The sequence below is a fragment of the Opisthorchis viverrini genome (genome assembly GCF_000715545.1).
Source record: "Opisthorchis viverrini unplaced genomic scaffold opera_v5_10, whole genome shotgun sequence".
In the NCBI taxonomy this organism is placed as follows: Eukaryota; Metazoa; Platyhelminthes; class Trematoda; order Opisthorchiida; family Opisthorchiidae; genus Opisthorchis; species Opisthorchis viverrini.
The window spans coordinates 1,162,204-1,183,681 of NW_008751666.1; the positions used below are offsets into that span (position 1 = coordinate 1,162,204).

General features: G+C 42.2%; 1 protein-coding gene across 1 annotated transcript in view; it reads right to left on the reverse strand.

Moving 5' to 3' along the window:
• T265_00960 (hypothetical protein) overlaps positions 1-21,478 on the reverse strand; it is a gene marked incomplete at both ends in the record, with an annotated part of 91,224 nt that overhangs the window by 51,703 nt on the left and 18,043 nt on the right. Inside the window, one exon of the mRNA XM_009164875.1 lies at positions 16,803-16,924. Coding sequence (XP_009163139.1) covers positions 16,803-16,924 — 122 coding nt within the window. The remainder of the gene's footprint in view (positions 1-16,802; positions 16,925-21,478) is intronic.

Here is a 21,478-nt window from a genome sequence, read left to right on the forward strand (position 1 = left end):
GGCCGCTGCGCGCCGAGGACGTCAAAAGACTTTCAGTGTTTGACCTATGATGTCTTCGGAGCATTGCCCGAATCTGGTGGGAACACCGGATCAGCAATTCTGAAGTACGTCGAATGGTATTCGGGAGAAATAACTCACCCTCGATAGATGAACTGATCACACTGCATAGGTTGCTCTGGCTTGGCCACATGTTGCGTACGCCAGTCGACCGACTTCCTCGTAGGTCGGTGAAGGGTGGAAGAGATCCAGAGGCGGTAAAACAATGACTTGGCAGCGAAGTGTGAAAGCCAGTACCAGCAAACTTAGCTGCGCTGGTCATTGCCGTCTTCCTGGATCGGAACCCGAGACGACGAGTACGCGGTTGTTACAGCTGACAGCCTGTCACATCCCATATAGCTCATAACCGATGCGTTTACAAGGAAAGCAGTAAGAAACTCCTCAGAAAACTCAAACAGAATCACCATGTTGTTGAAAATACTCCGGTTTATTTCAAAGGGCTTGAGAGGTTGATGGTGCAGACCGGCCAAACTCAGACTGCAACCAGGAAGTAAATGTTTGGAGCTTTTAACACTCATTCTGTAGGATAATTCGCTTACAGTTGAATACTGTACATTGTTCCTAAACATACTGATGAAACTTGGGCTTAAATCTTCATATATTAATTAACTTACAGTGTGAAGTAAGCAGAGAGCTTCGACGATAATCAGTGTGCCTGTGCCAGGATGTGTAAACATGCCGCTTTGTTATGGTTCAGTTTCAGCAAACAATGTATAACCAGTTGAAATTCTGATCTCATATCCCAGAATCCTCTGGGGAAGTGCATCGAAAACGACCTTTGAATACCGAAGCGCGTGGTCCCACTGTTAGATTTACTTCAGTTTATGTAATGCTTCTTAAAATAAACGTAATTTGGAAAGCAGTTTTTTCTCGATTTAAAAACTTCACTTCGAAATAAAAACCATGCCTATCGCTTGAAAGTTGCCATGTCAGCCTTTCATTTCGATCGAATTGGGTTTGCGTTTCCGATAGCACTGTGAGAATAGTCAGACAAACGTGTGCCTTCACAACCGTCGACCAACCAGCACTGGCATTCTATATTTATTCCAGTTGCTACTGTACTGGACAGACATGCGAGTGAAATTTATATGCTAGGTGTGGTTCGTGTAACCAGAACCAGAAATGCTGACAAGAGAAATTAGCACTATCCTGAAACGTATTGTTTAGGGCATTTTACCCATCGTACGTCACCTTTAGTGGCTTTATGTCTTGACTACTGGCAACTGCAGAGTAACAAGGTTACACACTAAAACGGTCTCTTGAAAGCCTGTGGGGTTTTCTGATTATTCCAAATTGTACCAAGTTTAGATATGTCGTGTATGTCACCCCCAAAACAGTCATATTCAGACCACTGAGTTGTGCCAGCATAATTAAAGGATTTTCGTATATGTGGGCTTATTTCCAGGGAAAAGCGAGACTTGTTAGGTATCACTCTTCATTACGGTCAGTCGGTGTGAATGAATGTCTTAGGATGATCTTGAAGCTTGCATTCCGAATTTTCTCTGGTGACATCAAACGAGTGTTTTTGTCTCTCTAACGTCCAGGCCAGCAACCCCCTCTGTAAGGAAACGGTCTGTGGTAGAAAACATATGTACACATAAACATAGTTGGAACTTCTTTCCTAGGTATCTGGCGCAAAATGAGACCTGGTTATTAGATGAAAAACGTGACGCAACCAGCCAACAATACAATATGTAAAACTTTATTAGGAAGCTTTGACAATTCAGTTCCATCGAATGTTTTTCTGCAAGTGCCTTGATAGTAATGAATTAACTGCACTGTCATGATCAACCACAAAGCTTCTGGTGAGTTACAATTCGGATGGCAGACTACGGAAAGAAATGGATAATAAAACTCCTTGAACACTTAATTCTATCGGAAGAACGATATATCACCTAAACCAGACTATTAGGTCTACCAGATATTTCTCTCTTTATCACTTCAGTTAGTCTTCTCTGAAAAAATGTGGCATGCCAAGAAAGATTCGCTTTTCCGCATACTGCGATATTTGTGAGGAATTTTTCACCATTAGTGCAGCATGAACTCCCATTATCTTTGGAGAGAATAATGAACGCTTCGCGTTGCTATGACATGTGGAAGTACACCAGATACAGTCACATTCCCCACTTTTCTTCACTTCCCTTCAACAGTAATTATCTGGCTTCTGATTAGGTGGTAGTTGATCTGTTCGCCCGGCTCCGCAGTTGGCTTGAAAGTATTTCGTCACAATGCAAGAAGATATCATCAGTCAGCATTGACGATGTCTTCTTGGATGGTGAACAATTGTTTTCAAACCAAATGCCAAGCTTGGTGGACATATCAATCGTCAACCGATATGCGGCTTATCAGCTTACCCGATCTACCAATACTTAGAAAAATTGCCAGAACTTCCCATATATTTCAGATTAGCTGTTGCGTGAACTTTGTATCCGTGGAACATTTTGCTTACTGCTAAGCTGGGACATACTACAACAGACACAATACAGCAGAAGCTGCAACTTTCGTCCCCCGTGGTGCAGGGTCTAAATGGCGGCATAGTTAGGTTGCGGAAGCTACGTTAACTTGGTCAACACATGCTAAACATTCTAGCGAAAATGTCTGGAAACATGATCTTACCTGTGTAGAAATCTATTTACTGTGTGGAGATCCAGGAGCGATGGGCATGCCCCGGGTATCATGATGCCAGATGCAAGCAACGGACAAAGGCCTGAAGACCAACACTGATGAGTGAACTCTCAGGGTTCAAAGAGTGACCCCATTAATCCACGGTTTAGGTAAACCAGGCGGCATAGGTTTCACAGTCAAACGAATATGAAGCTGTTTGACAGGTGTTTAGGTCACTAAATGAATATTCGTCATAGTGGGCTTGCCAGCTAGCCACACCCAACCCGGTTTGAAGCTTACAGCCGATCGACCAAGAAAAAAGTTGTCTTAGCCTCATTGATAGTGATGTTCGTGTGTCTCAATTAGGATACAACTTTTCACTGATGCGCAATTGTGACAGTGACCCCTTTTGGGAATAGCGAAGTCTTTACTTGATCAAGTCAGCCTGTATTACACTGGGTGGACTGCATGTTTCCCTGAAGTAGGCTCAGGTCAATCTTCGTCGGAAACAGGTGGGAAAAGTTAGCAAAAACAAACTGGGTCATGGTTTTCATGCGAACGTTGTCATGAAACTGAATTCGATGTGAGCTTACCAAGCCAGCTTTCGTCTGCAGTAACTGCCATAATCCTTAGAAGTGAGCCCCACCGGCCTCTTCCATATACTGATTTGGGTGAATTCAGAGGCGTCACCTGGATCGTGTCGTCAAAAGTAAACAGTACTCTGAAATCAAGTACAGTGACCAGTTCCTCTCTGGTTACCAGTTACCAATCCAGCTTGACCTCCTGGCTATCCAGTCGGTCCCGCGAGAAAGCGGGACCGAATCGAACAGGATTTTTCGTGTAAGTAAGATGGCCGTCAGGTGGTATGTTAATAGTGATGCCTGGGAGTGTGGGAATATTGTTAGCTTAATTGTATTCGGTGGCAGCGGAACGGGTAAATGTTGATCTGTTAACCGAGCTTGGCAGCTGACTTAAAAGGAAGGAAGACATTGTTAGTGGACCCCAAGCCCGACGAACAGATCAGCAGCTACTTAATGGGCGGTCAATAGTATTGTTTTTCGATTTACAGTGAGTGGACTTTAACACCAGAGGGACCAGGGTGACTCCCGATATTAATCGCAGGCACGCCAGATCGTCATCGCGCTCACAATCCTTGGACGAACTGTCTTCTGGTAGTGGTTTGAAAGGATTATGAATACGGTTGCAGTTATAGGAATTTTAAACCTCATATCAACTCAGATTGCTAGAGTCGCGCTTGCATATCGATTATTCTTTTATTCTCGCCGTACCATTGATCTGCGCGTTGTCCCAATCGCCCAATTAAGTTTTTAGATTTGCACTGGTTGCTCACCAATCAGTGTGTTTTGTAATCAGTGGTGCATATAATAAATGCGTCCCAGTATCAAGAAATACTTGTCAAGGTGGCCCTGGTATGAATTTTAAAGATGGGAAAATGCATGAGCGCTGTTTTCCTTTCCAGGTTGTAAATAGGTGAATTTATGCGTAGCAAGAGCTGGTTTAATGGTATATTTTTACTTTTCTGAAAAACATTCGATTGTAGCCGTCCCTTCCCGGCCTAAAACTGTCACTTTGTCGTATGGTTGGGCTTTAGAGCTGCAATAATCCTGAGGGATATATTGGCTGGAACTTTGTTTCTAGAGGTTTAGTCATGCCAGGGAAGCCAGTGAGGAACAGCCTAACGCAGAAAAGCTAATTTCCCTATTGCAAGGAATGGTATTAAAGGGTGGTCTGCAGATAAATTCTTGCTGTCCTCTGCATTAAGAGTGTGAAGACAGTAAGGCGTTCTACACTAGCAACTCGCATGTTAATATTCATGGAAGCGGTGATGCTGCGTTCCCCTGAGGAGGGAGGGAGTTAGAAAAGGTCTGTGCTAAAAACCACGCACTCCGGTCGCCCAACGGTTGATCGTGACAATCTATGCATTATTCGATACGGTTGAAATACCAAAGAGTCTGTGCTGCTCAAACTCCGGTCGCCCAACGGTTGATCGTGACAATCTATGCATTATTCGATACGGTTGAAATACCAAAGAGTCTGGTGCTGCTCAAAAGGTGCCTGCTGTAAGCAGCCCCATTATGAGCGATTCACTAATGCCTTACTCCCTGCGACATCGGGCCAGACCGGCCTCCTGCAACCAAGTGGACCAGACTGTGAGTCATTGGCTCCAGTAGGGTCCACAGAAAATGACCTTACAACTGCTATATTGTGGTTAAGACTTTTGAGCTAAGCACTAGGGGCAGGGTCCCCAAGCAAAATCCTACATCCTCCCACTGCCTTGCATATCAGTCAAAGGTTCAAGGTGGGGTACCTCAACTGAACACCCTTCTTCAGCCGGGTCAACCGGCAAGTATCATTTGCCCTTGCAGCTCCTCGCTTAACATGCCATCCCCACCCATCAAACTATACAGTGCGACCAACCCATCTACCAACCCTCAGCCATTATTTCGTGTCTGAACATTCGCCAAGGAAAACAAACCAAATAATAACTCGATAATCTCAAACGATTTGATTTACGTTGCAGCCTTTGATAACAGTATTGTATGTCGAATTGGGGTTGGAGCAAACCTGATGCTTGCAAGCGAGCCAGTCGACGTGGTAGAAACATTTGGTTACACGGGCAGCTTATAATTTCCAGAAACATTTGGTTACACGGGCAGCTGTATAATTTCCGGTGGACTGGCTGTAGATGAGATTATTTCTCGAATTGGGAAGGCCAGGCTAACTTTTACCAATCTCCGACACCTGCGGTGCCGACGTGACACTTGTTTGTCTGTCAAGGTCAGTTTATACTGAGATGGTGTGATCCATGCTACTTTGTGGATTAGAGACGTAGCATCTACTTGCACAGGATGTAGGAAAGTGTCCGTGTTTGAACATTGGTGTCGCCGGAACATCGGTCAGGTATGGTGGATACATCCGGGTGAGCAATGCCGAGGTGCATCAGATGGTCTTAGGAAGGTAGATGAATTACTCACGCTGCAAGCCGGTTACCGAATCGATCCGGAAATTAACGAAGAAGGAACTAAATGTTTGTTGGTCAACTTCAGTCAGCAAGGCTCTCTTACACAAAATTTTCTCGAAGAGCTGCATCTGACTGTTGCTGTCCTGACCGCACGACATTAGCTTTGCTTGTCAACCCAGCTTTCTGTCCACTATTTCTCACGTATACTACCTATGTTTTATGTTTTATTTCGGTGAATGTGGAGGCTCACTGTAAACGCAGGGTTCTACGCATAGAAAAAGCTGTAAGATGGCCAACATCAGAGAACTCTGATGATTCACGTTCCTATTCGGTGGTTTAAATTTGGTAAGTCAGTACTCGACTTTTCTTATTTATCACCCCCGATTATGGTGGTTCACGCAGTTGTTACCGTTGGTTTAGATTGTCGAAATTCACCTGTGGATGAGTCTTTCAGGGCACCCATTCAATACTGCGAAAAGCTTCAAAATATCTCAGTTGCCACTGCGTTGGAGCACATCACTATCGGCCTCAAATTCTACCTTAGGATTGTCTGCGAGCATGTGATATACCATCAACGGTTAGTCACTGCAGCTTCTTTTCTCTTGCACCGCACATGACATTTTGATCAGAATACCCGGTCGATAGTGTGTGAAACGACTTCACTTGCATACACGTAAGTCGTTCCACACAGTCGGTATATAGGTAAACATCCAATCTAACTATACAACAGTATCGTTTTCACATGCGCATTGCTCCGTTTGAACACTTGTCCTCCTGTTTTGGCACAATTATTCTGTTTGATCCACACCGAAGGGTGGGGGCAGGAGAATCGGGAATCACACTGAGCGATTTTTGGCTCGACTAATCGATTGAAGCCTGGAGGACCAAACTCTAGAGCTCATTCCAAAATGGTTAGTTCCTCACAGTGTATGTCTACTGCGATGCCCCAAGTAAATTTGTTTTATGATGCGGAGCCACATGCTCCACACCTTCTTGGGCTCAGTTAGATGTCATTACGGATACATGCAGAAAGAGAGTGAAGGTTAGTCCATGCCACAGAATAGGGTATGTCTGCACAGGCTCAGACAAGTTCTTGTGTCATGAGCAGTAATGTGAACAGGTGTAATACTCGCCCCAGATTAACTCACTGTTGTGAGTAATGGGCAAATGCTTCTAGTCAACTCAGTATTGTGATACCAATCAGTAGTTAGTATATAGAGCTGGAAAGCAACTCCTTATAATCTTCATTGGTGTACACAGGAAGAAGCGCATGTTGGGTCGAGAGTGCTTGATAACTATTGCTTTACAGAGGGGTTTTTGAACAGGCCAGGGGCATTGATGTATTAGACGAGATATGTGAAAGATGAAAATCTTTACGCAGTCGTATTGTCTTATCTAGGATGGCCGGGAGACACTAAAATTAGGTTGGGATTGTATCATACATACACATCCCTTTGTTGGTTCGTCAATGCTACTGCTGTTGTCACTTTTATGTGGACTGTCAGTTTTATATAATATAATAGTAATAATATCGATAAGAGCCTAGTCACGCAATTATACTCGTTTTCCATGTTTTGATTCAGTTGCGTTATTCCCAATAGAGCAAACAAATCAATCCTGTCACAGACATAACTTTAAACCGTTTCAGTCGGTGTTTCAGGAGTGGTGGATAACGATCAGAATAACTATTCGCACTGCAAAAGCTGTTTCATCAAACTGAAACGCCCGATAAGCATGAAAACTTGTGAACAGTTCCCGTTTCAGCGCATGTAAGCTAAGGCGCTGTCTAAAAATTCCTAGATTGATGTAGAATCAAACGTTTTTATTCTTACAAACTACCGTTGATTGGCTTCTGATCCCCTTTATATGATGGTTTAGTTCTGTTTTGGTGGTAAATGGTTTTGGGGTGGAAACCACATGTTCCTCTGGGCGGGGAATTTTTTTCAAGGTTTTTGCTGTATGTCAGTAGCTCAGATGAGTAGCCACCAGTTGCTTCCAGGCGCCATCAAAATATGTTTAGATTTATTATTCAGACTCAATCCGCTGTAAAAGCCTACCATTTTTGCTACGCAAGGATATTATCTCTCAAATTATGCTTTAAGTCGCCGTGGCTATCAGTAGGTTTTCTCTCAGCGACACTTTGAAGAAGATCACTGCTGCTTTTTGAGTCTTCTGCTGCCACGCACGTGGCCAAAGTGCTTTCAAAATGCCTACGTCTAAACAGCAGTTCTTCCAGGCGTCGTTCCACGACCTCAGAGGATAGCTTACTGCGTGGATGAAAAAATCCTGAATGGTCTCCATCAAAATATGCGAACATGGAAAGAATGAGGGCTGGGGCAAGCACTACTGATATGGTGCTTTGAAGAAAAAGACAAAAAGCATAAGCCCGTCGGCATTCAACAAAGTATTCAATGAATTGGCATCTGAGATCGTGTTCAAAGTGGAAAAGCAATTTAAAACGCTTGACTTACACATGATAACAAAAGCGTATGTGAAAGAATTTGGCGCAAACACGTTCTAACAAAAACGGAGTGACGAACATTAATGTTTTCAGGATGTCGTTGTCAGGTCACTAGATATCTAATGTTTAAAAAAGAGATAACTAATGAAACAAGCAGTCAAGATTAGTTACTGAAAACAAGAACATATTGACAAAGGGACATCATAGGATATCAGTCGTATCCAAATGGATGCTGTGAGGTTGTATGGTGGGTCAATGATCAGCTTGGTAAACGCGTGCTTGATCGACTGAGTGGGGATATAAGACTTTTATCAGCGGTACGCGGGTGAAAATTTAACGTTTGTATCAAAAGGCTTAGAAGTAGGCCCTTTTCCAAGCAACTTATATCAGACAAACCCCTCCATTCAGTTTGCTTATGGAACCGAAAATGACGTTAAACTATTCAGACCATCCAGGGGTTCGTTTCAGAAATTTGCCTACAGAAACCCTACATTAATGGGACGGGGCGCAAACTCCCATAGTGTTGTGCCACAGGCAGAAACGAGCCCGGATTTACACTATAATAAACCGAGTAGGACGAATCCACTCTGCGGATACACTGACCTCTGAAGTGAAGCACACTTCTCAGAGCTACCAACCATCAAGCCGTCTGTCAAAACCCTATAAGAGCAGCCTGTTGTCAGACAGTCAGTCTCCACTTCCTTCAATCCCCACGACGCATCTTTCCAGCTGTAACACTGCGTTCTTAATCAACTCAAACCACAAAGCCAAAAAGTGGATCCTTACCCAGAATATAGGTGTATGTTCCTTCTACTGCTGTTCAGCGGGATAGGTAGAGCGCACGACACACCAACTTCCTAAGAAAATAACTGAGCACGCTCTTGCTGGAATATTACTAGACTCAATGACTGAGCCAGAAACTTGGTTGCGTCACACTTTTGGTACCAGCCACGTGAGCATTTCAGATGAATCATTTCACGTCATCTGCCGAGTATCTAATTTACTTTCAGTATCGATCCAGCGGCGTCGCTTGACTACAACCGAAGTTGGCACAATACGATCGCAAAATCCTGTATTATGCCTTCAAGAACGATTTGTCCACGTTTTGAGTCTGCATTGGTAATGAAACGAGAACCGATCGACCCATTTGCTCAATGACTTTCCAGGCCAACTTATAGCATCCATTTAAACGCAGCGTGGGTATCACTGACACCCAACTGACCACATTTTCTTGCTTCTAATTCGACAATATATCTTAGCTGTTCATTATGCTATTTAAATCTATTTTAACAGCAGTTAGTCGTCTGTATCGCTCTGTGTTCTTGTTGAGGCAATTGGCATTTCCAAACAAGTACACTTCTAATTTCAAAAACCGAAAGAGGACACACTACAAGTTATTTCTTAGTTCAACGGATATCTCAATAAAGTTTCTAAGTTTTACAGTAGCTAGAAAATTCCAGCTCTGAAAATTTGACTTGAAAATTTCAGCTGGCATGGCGTACACATCTACATAAAATGAACTCCGCTTGTTGAATAGACTTTTAACTTCTTAATGTATCAGGTACCCGGCATATTCTTCATGGATGAATAGAAATAGAACATATTAACCAAGTAATTTGGGAAGCTGATACGTCAGTTGACGACGGGTTCTCTTTAATTACAGTCTCACAAATTCGATTTTTAACTTGTATAGAGATGAATGCCAAACAATGTATCGAATCTGCGTATGGCCAGACTAGAAGAATCGGCTTAAATGGACAAGTGTGTCCTGAAAATCTCACGAATAAAGTACCTGTGGGCTATTCTGTGAAACAGTCAAACAGTGGAGACCGGTAACTGGGTCACTACTGTATCAATCTGGAGGATAGGTGGAAATCAAGAACTCCTAATCATGCGCACAAGTTTATCACCACATTAGGCGAACCTTGAAGATATGGTTGTCGGATAAACCAGATGGTGGTGGATTCTCTTCCTTGGTGAAACACCACAAATGAATTCCACAGGATAGGCTAACGAACTACAATCTAAAACCAACTTTTCTTCTCAGACATACCTTATACCAGAGGTATCATACTCTTTTATGAGAGTTTACAGGCTTCAGGGTACAGCCGGTACAGCTTTGATATTGTTGAAATTTAGAATTTAGTGCAACTTATAACAGTTTGGTTTGAATCAGAAGCATTTTGTGGGAATACTGGACTGCACCTCTAATCAAAGACAAAAGCAATCTATTGCTTCCAGTTTTCAGTAAAACATAATGCTGAGTGGAATTTAGATCAAAGAAAAAGTTTACGGTCTGCCACATAAAACTCATTTGTCAACCCTCGTTTGTTTCAATGTAATTTCACTGATCATTTGCCAAACACCACGGACATAGACAGTTGAGGTTTGCCGTGTAATTTGTCTCACATAGTATCGCATAGTATCTCATAGTATCGCAAAAGTTAGGACCGAATTTTTATGTTTGATACTCGAGATCGTCAGACTCACGCATGATTCAAAGTTTCATTTTAGAAACCTAAACAATCAATGTACTCGTTATCGTGTTTAACTGCGCTGGGTAGCATTCTACTCCAGTCGTACCGAAGCTTGAGGTTGCGTTAGCTGCCAAGCTATGTATTCATTGCTAGTTCACTAACATAATGCAATGAACCTGACTTAGGCTACTTCAGCACCCAGGTCACTCACACGGGTTACTGAAATGTCGAACCATCTATTTTTCTGGTTACCCTCAACGACTATCCTTACGTCAGCATTCAGTGACCACGGACGTCTGCAACCAATGAGACAATTTCCGCTGAAGTTGTTCAACCTCTCTGCGATTGTGATGATGATGATGAAAGTATATCTGTTCAAATAAATGTGACACGGATGCCTTAGTGTGAAGGGAAAAGGATATTGCTTCAGAAAAATATGATTCAACCGTGATAAACTTTCTAAATTGCGAGAAAGTGATGTGCTTTTTATTGCACTATCGACGTCACGACATTCTTTCTCCACACCAACGGCTGGAGAAACGTCATTTACATCCCGAGTAGTGCGCAAAATCTCATGCTCACATTGTGCTCACAATCAGCGGCTCCGGTGTACGCAGATATGCGACCGTACTATCAATCGTAGTAAAGGAGGAGCAACGCCACCAATATGAACAGCCCAGGAGGCTTTCATTGAATGGCATGGTGGGTCCTGTGGGAAGCGCATTCAGACTTATTGAAAGTTTCATACCAACTGCAGAGGATGGAACTGAGAGCTAAAGCATAAGCAAGAACAACCTGGAAGAATGCTCCGTAATCCAAGGACGCATGTTGGCAGAGGATTTGGGTCTCCATTAGCAGAAGGCTGAATATGAAGCGTCTGGCGCATTGTAAGGGTGACTTAAGAGCGAGGGAGCTCAGGGGTCGAGACACTGACTTATGGACCGAAAGGTCTATGATTTGAACCCGACCCCGTCAGCTCAACTGTTCCTGTCCAGGTCTAGGTTACCTTACAGTATCTCAGTCCTCGTACTTTGGGTGGCATGGGACCTGGGTAACAAAGTGTTATTACAGCTCAATAATTATTGCTTTTCATAATTTATCTTGCAAGGTGAGAGGATGTCTAACCAAGAGCACCTATTGTTATTAGTTTTTGTAACGAGACGAGCTAATTCATTAAAAATTTCCCCATGAAGTAACTAAAAAACGTCGGATAGTATGGGGTTGTAAAACAATTGCAAAATAATTGCAAAATGTGATCAGGCCCACTTGTCTGAAAGAAAACCAAAACGTAGGAAACTCCTTTGAAAGACCGAATAAGACCGAATATATAAAACACTTCTACGTTATGGGCGTAACGTTATGTCAGTGTGCTCAACAAGAGAGGAGATATTCCCACTCCAGATAACGTCCAACGGCTCTGCTTACTGTTATTCTTGAGGCATGGCCATTGCTGCAGCACTTATACGCAGTATTAATTTGTCATGTAAACTTCCTTCATTTTGTAACTTCAAACTATCACTTTGGAATGTAATCTCGTTGATGTAACTTGTCAAGCATACGTAAATAGGTTGACAGGCTTCAGTTATCATGCCATGACACGCATAATCAAACGACTAATCGTGGGTGTATTAATTACCTCGTGATTACTCAGCCGAGCGGATTATTTGGTTGACTGTATTCTATTAGATAATGTGAAAACGATTGCGGCTTTCTGCTTTCACCTCAAGGTAATTTCAAATCGCTGTTACACAAAACCGTTACATACCTTTTTATGATTTCTCGACAAATAGCATTCAGATTCCCATAAGGTACGTAAAAAAAGCTTTTTGCTGAGTTTTGATCAGTTGTGGTTTGGTCAACACGGCACTCGGAAACTATCGTGTTACTTGATGAAATTCAGATGAATTAAATTCTGTCTTACCCCATCCCTAACTATTTAGTTGAGTTTTGTGCACTGTTTGTAGAGGGTTTTTTGGGCTCAAACTACATTGTATAATAAAGTCTCTTCTCGTAAGTTGATCTAAAAAGCAGATGAGCTTTTCACGCGCATAAATTCCTTCTGACTACGCCATCATGATTTTTTCGACCTCACGCTGTTGATTGTAGACAGGATAACCTGAAAGTCGAGGATTTCGGAGACAAACGCTGATCTAATTAAACGGTCTCGAAGGTTCAAGTTGTTGTTATGCTTAAATACTATTCCTTTCAACAGTTCAGCCAAACGATAAAAGGGAAAGGTATTCTATGAGCGTGTGATGTGAGGCTTGTCAGGCTAAAACATAGGTGAAATCCTGAACAATGGGAACTTCCTATAGAGCTTTGTATACATTGAAGTCCCTCCAGTTCTCCTGTACTGTGCCAGCAGCGCAAGTTCTAACACTGCTGAGAATTTATTGCCTGAACTTTTGATTTTATGTATAATGACATAAGGACTTACTTGGGTGCTTCGTGCAAATTCTAATCAGCCAAATGAATTATGTTGTGGTCTTAAACTGAGATGACGTTTGTCCCATGATGAAATTTCAAGTGCGGGTTGACGAATGTTTTATACTCGAAATGCTTTTTACTCGGTTGTTTCGATCAGAAACCAAATCTTTTGCTTGTTCGGCATCCCATCTGGGAAAACACCCATGAAAATATTCGCTTAAATTTTTGATAAAGTAAACTTTCTCCTAATCTAGCTTCCTTGTGGCTTTTTCACCCACTAAACATGAATACAGTTCGTTTTATTTCAGTTGTATCAAGCAATTTATCGAACCGCATACTTCGAGAGCGCAAATTATCGATCAGCTTCAGTTACGATCGGGAAAACTATGACCTTCAGTAACCATTTGCTGTGGCATAAGCACCACTCACGTTTAGTTTAGCTCACATGGAGTTATTGATCAGATATGTGAAGTGGCTCCAAAAGCTTTTAGCATCCTTTCAGCACGCAACTTGGTGTTTTGGTAGAAATGTTGATACAGAAACAAAATAGTAAAAAGTTGTCTAAGATGATACGTGCGGCTTTGTCGTTATGTTGCGATGGGAAACTTAGAATAATGAGCCGTCGGAGGTAAGAAATATATTCGCTAAATCCCGGGAAGCGCTGTCACACGAGTTCGTTTGAGATATGTACTGAAAACTCCACTGTTAAATTATCCCGATCACACTATGCAGAGACAGATAGAATATGCAACTACCTTTTGTTTCTCTTTATCTGATGGGGCCAAGGTGAGGTTATTTCTGGCAGTGACACGAGACTGGGTCACTCCAAATGATGGTAATCTGATAACGGTATCTTACACTTTACTAGTGTACGTTTGTACCTTGCCACAAACGCATGGCAAAATCTCAGGCGTGAAAATTGGCTAATAGGGAGCGGAAAAGTTAGAAACAGTTGTCCAATTTAATCCTGCACCAGCAAACTAACGCTTGCATTTGCTATCCCCACTGAAATTTGTCACATTCCACCTGTGCCATTTTTTCGTGACAGTAGAAACGCCGTGGGTACCGGTGATATGAAAAGACAGATATCTTGCCGTCACCATCAGCTTGCTTAAAATTAACTCTACGAGTTAAGGCTACTTTGATACTTTATTCAACAACAAAGGATAACCCTACCGTATGCGTAAGGTATGAAGACTTGAATAGCTGGGTGTCTTGATATGCATCTGCGTGGCGTATCCCATATAAACGGGTCATCAAACACTTTACCACAAGATGACAAATACGCCCAAATACAACCATCGGTACTTCATTCAGTGATAACTCTATTAGACAGTCTGTTTTCTAAGAATATTATAATCTTCTTCGGTTTCAATACTGACTACCAGGTGAGTGAACATGCTTAAGCATTTCAATGAACTCAGTTTACCTGTTCACTGAAACAATTCTATGTCGATTTACTTGAATCGACGAGCGCTCGTGAGGATTCATTTACTTGTTAGCCGATGCAACAGAAGTTTCATGTGATTGCGTAAAGTATATCTATCTGAACTGCCTCAACTACACCAATTTATTCTATTTATGTACTTTTCAACATTACTTGTGTGCTGATTTTGTTGCAGGTCAGTGAGTGACTAATGCGGACCCATGCAAAAACAAGAGCATGATCTGTGTGAAATTTCTTCGGGTACAAACCAGTTACTAATGAATCATAGGGACATTACGACCGTAGTGGTGGTTTAAAGGAGTGTAACACTGATGAAACGGACGACTAATATCTGGTCAAGTAGTTCAAGGCACCGTTTCTGCATCCGATGGAAGGTTGGTTTGGAAATTACTGGACCATTTTACAGTGTCTGTTTGTTACTGTGAAAAAAACGTGCAGAAAAACACAGTAGGACACTTAAGTTTATTGGCTTTTCAGTGAAACTTTTAGTTCGTTTCTTAGAGCTTATTACTCAGTGTTTATCAGTGAGCAACTCCATCCTCGAAGATGCTATTTCCTTTAATGGGTCAAATTGATGACCATGTCTTTTCCAGGACATATTACTTCAAACTCTTTCAACCTCGGAACTGGTTCAGATTTCTTGGGCATTACGCACAAAGGTATCTTGTTGTTTTTATTTGGTGAACAAATTGTTTTATACGCGATACGTATTCAAGCTTTTTAGGACGGTATTTAGCAACAAAGCATAGTCATCTACGATTGCATACAGCTTTCACAGTAATTGAGGTCTGTTTCCTGTATCGTCCAACGACCGGCTGAAAATCTTCGGGCTCAGAAAGATGCTGAACAAAAAACGATGCTTTGTGAAAACAGTTAAAACTGTGATTAAGTTCGTAACATTTGAGTAGCTCTCAGTATTGGATAACAGGAAATGTATTTGATGAGAATGGAGTCGTGCCTACTGAGCAGCTCTTGATAGTGGTTATTGTGCCCATGTAGATTGTGCAAGCCAGGACCAGTCAATACGACCGAGATTAATTACCAGTATTAAGTGTACGTTTAGCCATGAGTTCAGACCACCCTAGAGGGTATATAGATCAACCGAATAGTTTGATGAAATGCGACAAATATGGACACTTGTAAGTAAACACTTTTGGGGGTTTCTGATGACTTTTTCACAAGTAAAGTGCGTACAAACAAGAAGACCTTGGGGTTGTAAATCAGATCTTGGCAAACTGACCTTCTCAAAAGCTACAGCCAGGCGCTGGTGAGGCTTGTGTCTAAATGAAAATCCTAGAAGTTCTGTGGAAATGTAAAGCACTTTTGGGGTTTCTGATGACTTTTTCACAAGTAAAGTGCGTACAAACAAGAAGACCTTGGGGTTGTAAATCAGATCTTGGCAAACTGACCTTCTCAAAAGCTACAGCCAGGCGCTGGTGAGGCTTGTGTCTAAATGAAAATCCTAGAAGTTCTGTGGAAATGTTTCAGCCTTGAGCTCATTAAATTGATTCACATATGGGACATTCGTATTGCGGAAAGTGTGACCTAGCAAAATTATTACTTTGCAACCATTTTAAATAGCCTTCTATTTGGTGATTCCAACATGAAGATGCAATGTCTGTATCCTCATCTGCCAATCTGCAATAGTTAGCACGAGGAGCGATATACCTTTGGGCTTACATAAAACAGTTGTTGCATGAAGGTGTAAACACGAGGATAAAGAGGTTTAACGTGGACTTTACCCAGGATTTTCCGCCCAAGGAACACCGCTATAACCCAGAGTAAATCCACCCAAAGATCAAGAGACGGTCTGGTAACCAAACATGTTTCTGGGGAGATTCAGTAAGATTACGCTTAGTTCCCCAGCGCTCATTTTGTCAGCGGTTTGCAACGCGATCACCTTCCTTTTAATTGCATAAGGCAACCAACCTGTTTCGCTCTCGCTGCCTGTAGAGATAATTAAAACACTCCCCCGTTAAAACAAAGCAAAAGGAACTGTGAACTGCTCAACGTATCCAGAAATAAGAACGCCGAAAAAATTCCACCTGTCCTTACAGTATGTCTGACACGAAATCATATCCACCAATTTATCCAACATTAGCATTGCGCTGCGTAAATATAAGATGATATCCATTTGTAGAAACCCGTGAGGATTTTCTCTCCGAAGGCCAAACAGTTTGGTAACGACATAATGGAACCTATGGCGTGTATTCATTAGAATGATGTGTTCAGTTGTGCAATATGATTGTGCACCATGTATTTTCCTTGTCATATATATATATATATAATGCACATTCTATATAAAAATATATGTAATGATATTGACAAAAATAGAACAAAACTCACGTTTGATACGTAACAGTGAGGCACGCAGGGCCTCTGGTCCGCTGACACCACGAACCCTACCAGCAGCACGAGCCCTTTTCAGCTCCTCAGTAAACCACACCCCTAGACGTCCTCTAGACACGCTGGAAACAAAATGATGAAGGGAGATGCACTTAAAAGGTTGATACTGAACAGCGCAAACTTTCAATATAGTTGAAATGAACATAACGTCCCTCTTGGATACCGACCAGGAAAAAACACTCTCCAGAAACACATTAGCTAAAAAGTATCACCAAGTCAAGGGAATAAATGGCCTCTTTTCGCCTAGAAGTCTCAGCTTCGCATGGTGAAAACGTTTTCAAGTTATTGTGGAATGGCCGGTTGGGTGTTTTTTGTAGGATTTTCAGGGTTCTCTGGGTAGTCTAAATTTGTATACAAGAATGTACGTTTGAAATGCTCTCTGTGAGATTCCCTGAAGAATGAATGTTCCAAAAAGCCAGCTTTTGCTGCTATTTGACCTGACACAAACTCGAAATTGGAGAGGGGAGCAATTGGGAAATCCCCACTTGTAGCATTAGGTATCGGTACTGACACCGACAAACAGCGGATAGACAGTAGGGACCTGGGTTCTGGTCCAAAAAAATATTTCTTTTCGCTTACAGCGTGAGGTGGAAACTACAAACAGCAGACACTCACAGGGCTGTAGGGGACAGTCATAACAGTCAATATAGCGGCTTCAGGGACAAGCAAAAGGCTATTAGGAAGGAGTAGACGATTGAGAATTTCCTTGTAAGTTGGTAACTGATAACTCGGCTAATGATCTGTTCGCTGAGCTTGACAATAGGTCTGCAGACATTTCACCAACATTCGAGAAGACACCATTACTGCACTTTTTAATGAATAGTTCCTCCCTTTGTGTTTGTGTTCACACAGTGCGCGAAGAGCAGCCTTTGGATCGACCTGGCAAGCTATTTAAAATCATCGCATCTGTGTCTGAATGGTCTGTTTGTTATCTGTGTTGCGTCGTGGTCTGTATTCTTTGTGCTCGACTGCCGCACCATGTATGGCTAGTGCTGTTGATTGTTTTCGGTTATGATAGGCCCGTTCGTCATCTGTAGTGCATCGTTGTCTTCTCTCCTGTGGTTTAATTGGTAGCTTACATACTTTCCGTTTTTAGTAGTTCACTGTCTTCATCCCGACTGATCCACTTTCAATCGCTATTTTCGTTCCTCGGCTTATTTGGCTAGAAGTAGTCGGATTATGAGAGAAATTCAAGACAACATTTACCGATAAACGTAAACAGCAAGAATTACTGGGAGATTGTGGTGGGCAGATGCAAAACGTGCCATAAAATACGACTGAACACAGGGCGCAAAATACTGCGATCCGTAACAGACCAAGATGTGCGTGAACAAACGGTCGAGTCGACAAAAAACGTACAGAATGGGACAACTTTGATTATGTCCTATTCATAAAGACACTAAGCATCTGTTGAGTGATTGCTTTGGAAGAAGTGGGTATGGGGCTGAAATTCTGTCTTGAGCTTCTGCGTTACATTTCAAGCAAAACCTAACTCAACTCACCGTTATAACAGTGACAGATATAAGCGGTGAGAGACAGATATGCACAGAACCAGTAAGGTTAGCTACGAGACGCAGCGGTCTAAGTAACCGTCTTGTGAATCCTCACTGAACGTTTGTGTTGGATACAGGAAGGGGTCAGGAAAAACAGTGGGTGAAAAATACGGAAAATCTTACTACTCAGTAGCACCCCAATAAACCGTCAGGTCTAATCATTTTCCTTCTTGTGGGGAATTGACATCTTGCTAAGGCAGTAAAGTACTTGATAATGAACTTGCTTGCTTGGACTCCGGAAATCCTCTTTCGGCTCGTTAGAGAAGACACAGACAGGTGGAAATAAACAAGAGGTCCCATAAAACTACGACCAACGTGCTTTTTAGTTTATGTCGTTTCAAAAATTAGTTTTACTTAAGTTCAAACTGAAACTCAACGGGGGCATACCCACATGATCGTGTACTTTACATAGCGACTGAAGACGTCCTCATATGGATTTTCATAGTGCTACAATAAGTAGATAATGGTGTAAATTGAGTTGCCAGATGCACCTTGAGATATTCCGACATTGTAAGGTACTAACAAACCTAAGCCGCAGCTTTTCAAGACTACCTTTTTAGACCGTGTACCATTTTTGTGCACTCTACAAGCAGCCAGAATTGAGGGGCTTACGTTTCCTCCAGATATCGCGCCCCCCACTCTGCTTCTAGTCAGAACTAAACAAGAAATAACCCTGACTTGGAATTAATACAGTGATCATTTGTTCAGGCTTTAAACAAGTGAAGAGTTTTCAGCAACCTTGTGAGTAGTTTTCTTTAGGAAAGTGCACTTTACTATGCTGCATTTGTTGGCGTAACTGTACACCCCATTCAGCCAATATGGATGTATCAGCATGACAGGCAAGAACCCTAATATCACTTGGTTCAATTGATGCCTATACCAAGATAGCACGTGTCGTTATGCTAAACTCTTTGGGTAGTATTCGTTTGATGCACGAATTGGCAAAGAAATTATGCAGTAAATGTGCGGGGTTTCCTGTGGAAAGTGCTAATATCTAGCCTCAGTGAGATATGAAACATTCCGTCCAGACACACAAGGCACTCTGCTTAGGTTTTCTTTATGCAGAGCGAGTTGCGACCCAAGTATACAGCAATTCGTAAGCAAGACGAAAGCATCAAATTCCACTGATTCAAGCAGACCATTTAGAGTAACAATAGCTTGAATGCATAAATGATCAATGCTGATTCGGAACTAGTACGAAGGTCTTTAGAGCACACTTAAAGCAGAACCTCAAGCAGAATAGGAATGGTCAGAAAAACTTAATGGACTGCCATCAATATCACTTTTTCTCGACCGAAGTCTGCCAGCTTGGTAAGGTGATCGGAGTTAAGTGTTGTAATTGTCTGTTGAGCTGTACTGGCTAAACCGTCGTTTTCTACGGTTTAGCCATAACAGAAAGACAAGAGGAGTGGCCACACAACCTGCAACGAGCTCTCACAGTTACAGCAGTTTTATTACGGGGCATAAAATGGTGAAGTTAATCGTCCACTGGACTGGGGACATGAAACCAGTAAGACGTCACCTTCTGGTGGCCAGTAATTCCATATTTAATCAAAGGTGGATTCTGACACCTTATTGAAGATGTGGGCAAAAAGGTTAATGCTACAAACTGCCTATCCCCACCGCTCGGCCGATGACCGCTAGCGCAAGTGTGTCACACACTACCGAAAAACCGATAGATCGTACCAAACGTCCGATGTCTCTCCAAACCAAGCTGACAGCATCAGGAGTCAGGAATCTTCAACTCACACTTTATGCTCTTGCGTAACGCAGTACATATGGTTTAGATGAATGTCACACCTGTTGTAAACCGTCTGCATCGCAGAACCATCTTGGCTGTTCACTCGCGGATTGAAAACAGTCCGTAGGTGGTTAGGTTATAAAAGCTTCGGTCTTCCTGTACAGGGACCATGGGACGGGACAAGGCTCAGTAAGATGACCCTAACAGACGACTTAATAACAAGGTCAGTGGCACTCATGCATCAGAGCTATCGCCCTCAGAAAGTAGTTATCCTGTTTCCTTTACTTTGTGTAGAGTCGAATAATCCGATGTACAGCTGTGATGAATCGGTGTTAAGCACCGACGTTTCGCTGGCGATGGTGATGATGATGATGATGATGATGATGATGATGATGATGGTGATGCTGATAAACAATCCGATATCAACAAACCAAAAGTATCATTGGCTTTAATATATGGCTATCATCTTGTCATCCTTCTATCAGTGGTTAAGTAAACTGATAGTTTGAACCAGTCTACACTGGAAAACTTAAAGTAGCTGAGCAGCCTTTTGCCTTTTTGACAGAGATGTATTTTTAATGTCTTGCCAACAACCAATGAACGCCGTCCGTTTGTTCACTGGCATCCACTGAGGAGACTTTATCAAGTCAAGGTTAGTTAAAAATACTAGAATTTGTAACCACGTGCTCTCATGTCTCCGAAGTATACAGTTTCAACTGTGCCTTAATCAATGTGCTTGCCGAACACTAGTAGGTGACAGGCACTCAGTTTAAAGGAGTTAGAAAGCGCCTTCACGTTTTCTGAGCTGTGCTATTTCTCCACAAGCTAGGATTTATGCGCCATCAGTTCCACACCATCATTTCAGTGGCTTATTTTAGTGAGTGAGCCATATATTGTAATCTGAGGAAACTTTAACACGGAAAATCACACGGACTGCCGGACATGTGCAAAAGCTAAACACTTTTTCCAGTAAATCATAGCTTGATGAAATTGACTTGTACTTGTTCAAATATTTGCCCACAGACCGACAGTATTAACCAAACTGGAAATTTCGGGTTCTTCACACAAACAGCTGGGAGTATGTTGATGCTATGCAAACAACCGTATACCACATGGTTACTGGCTAGTTTCGGAATACTAGACCTGGTTAACCTCACAGTGTGTCAATACCCCAAATTTATCTCTGGTAAAATTTGCATCATAAGCTATGTACCATGATGACATGTCATTCTCCCCGTATCAGTTCAAAGGCATTTGCTTCGATTACTGAGCTAGTGCATTTTTGATGAAAGGGAGAGCTGTATTTCAGAACTCTGAGAAAA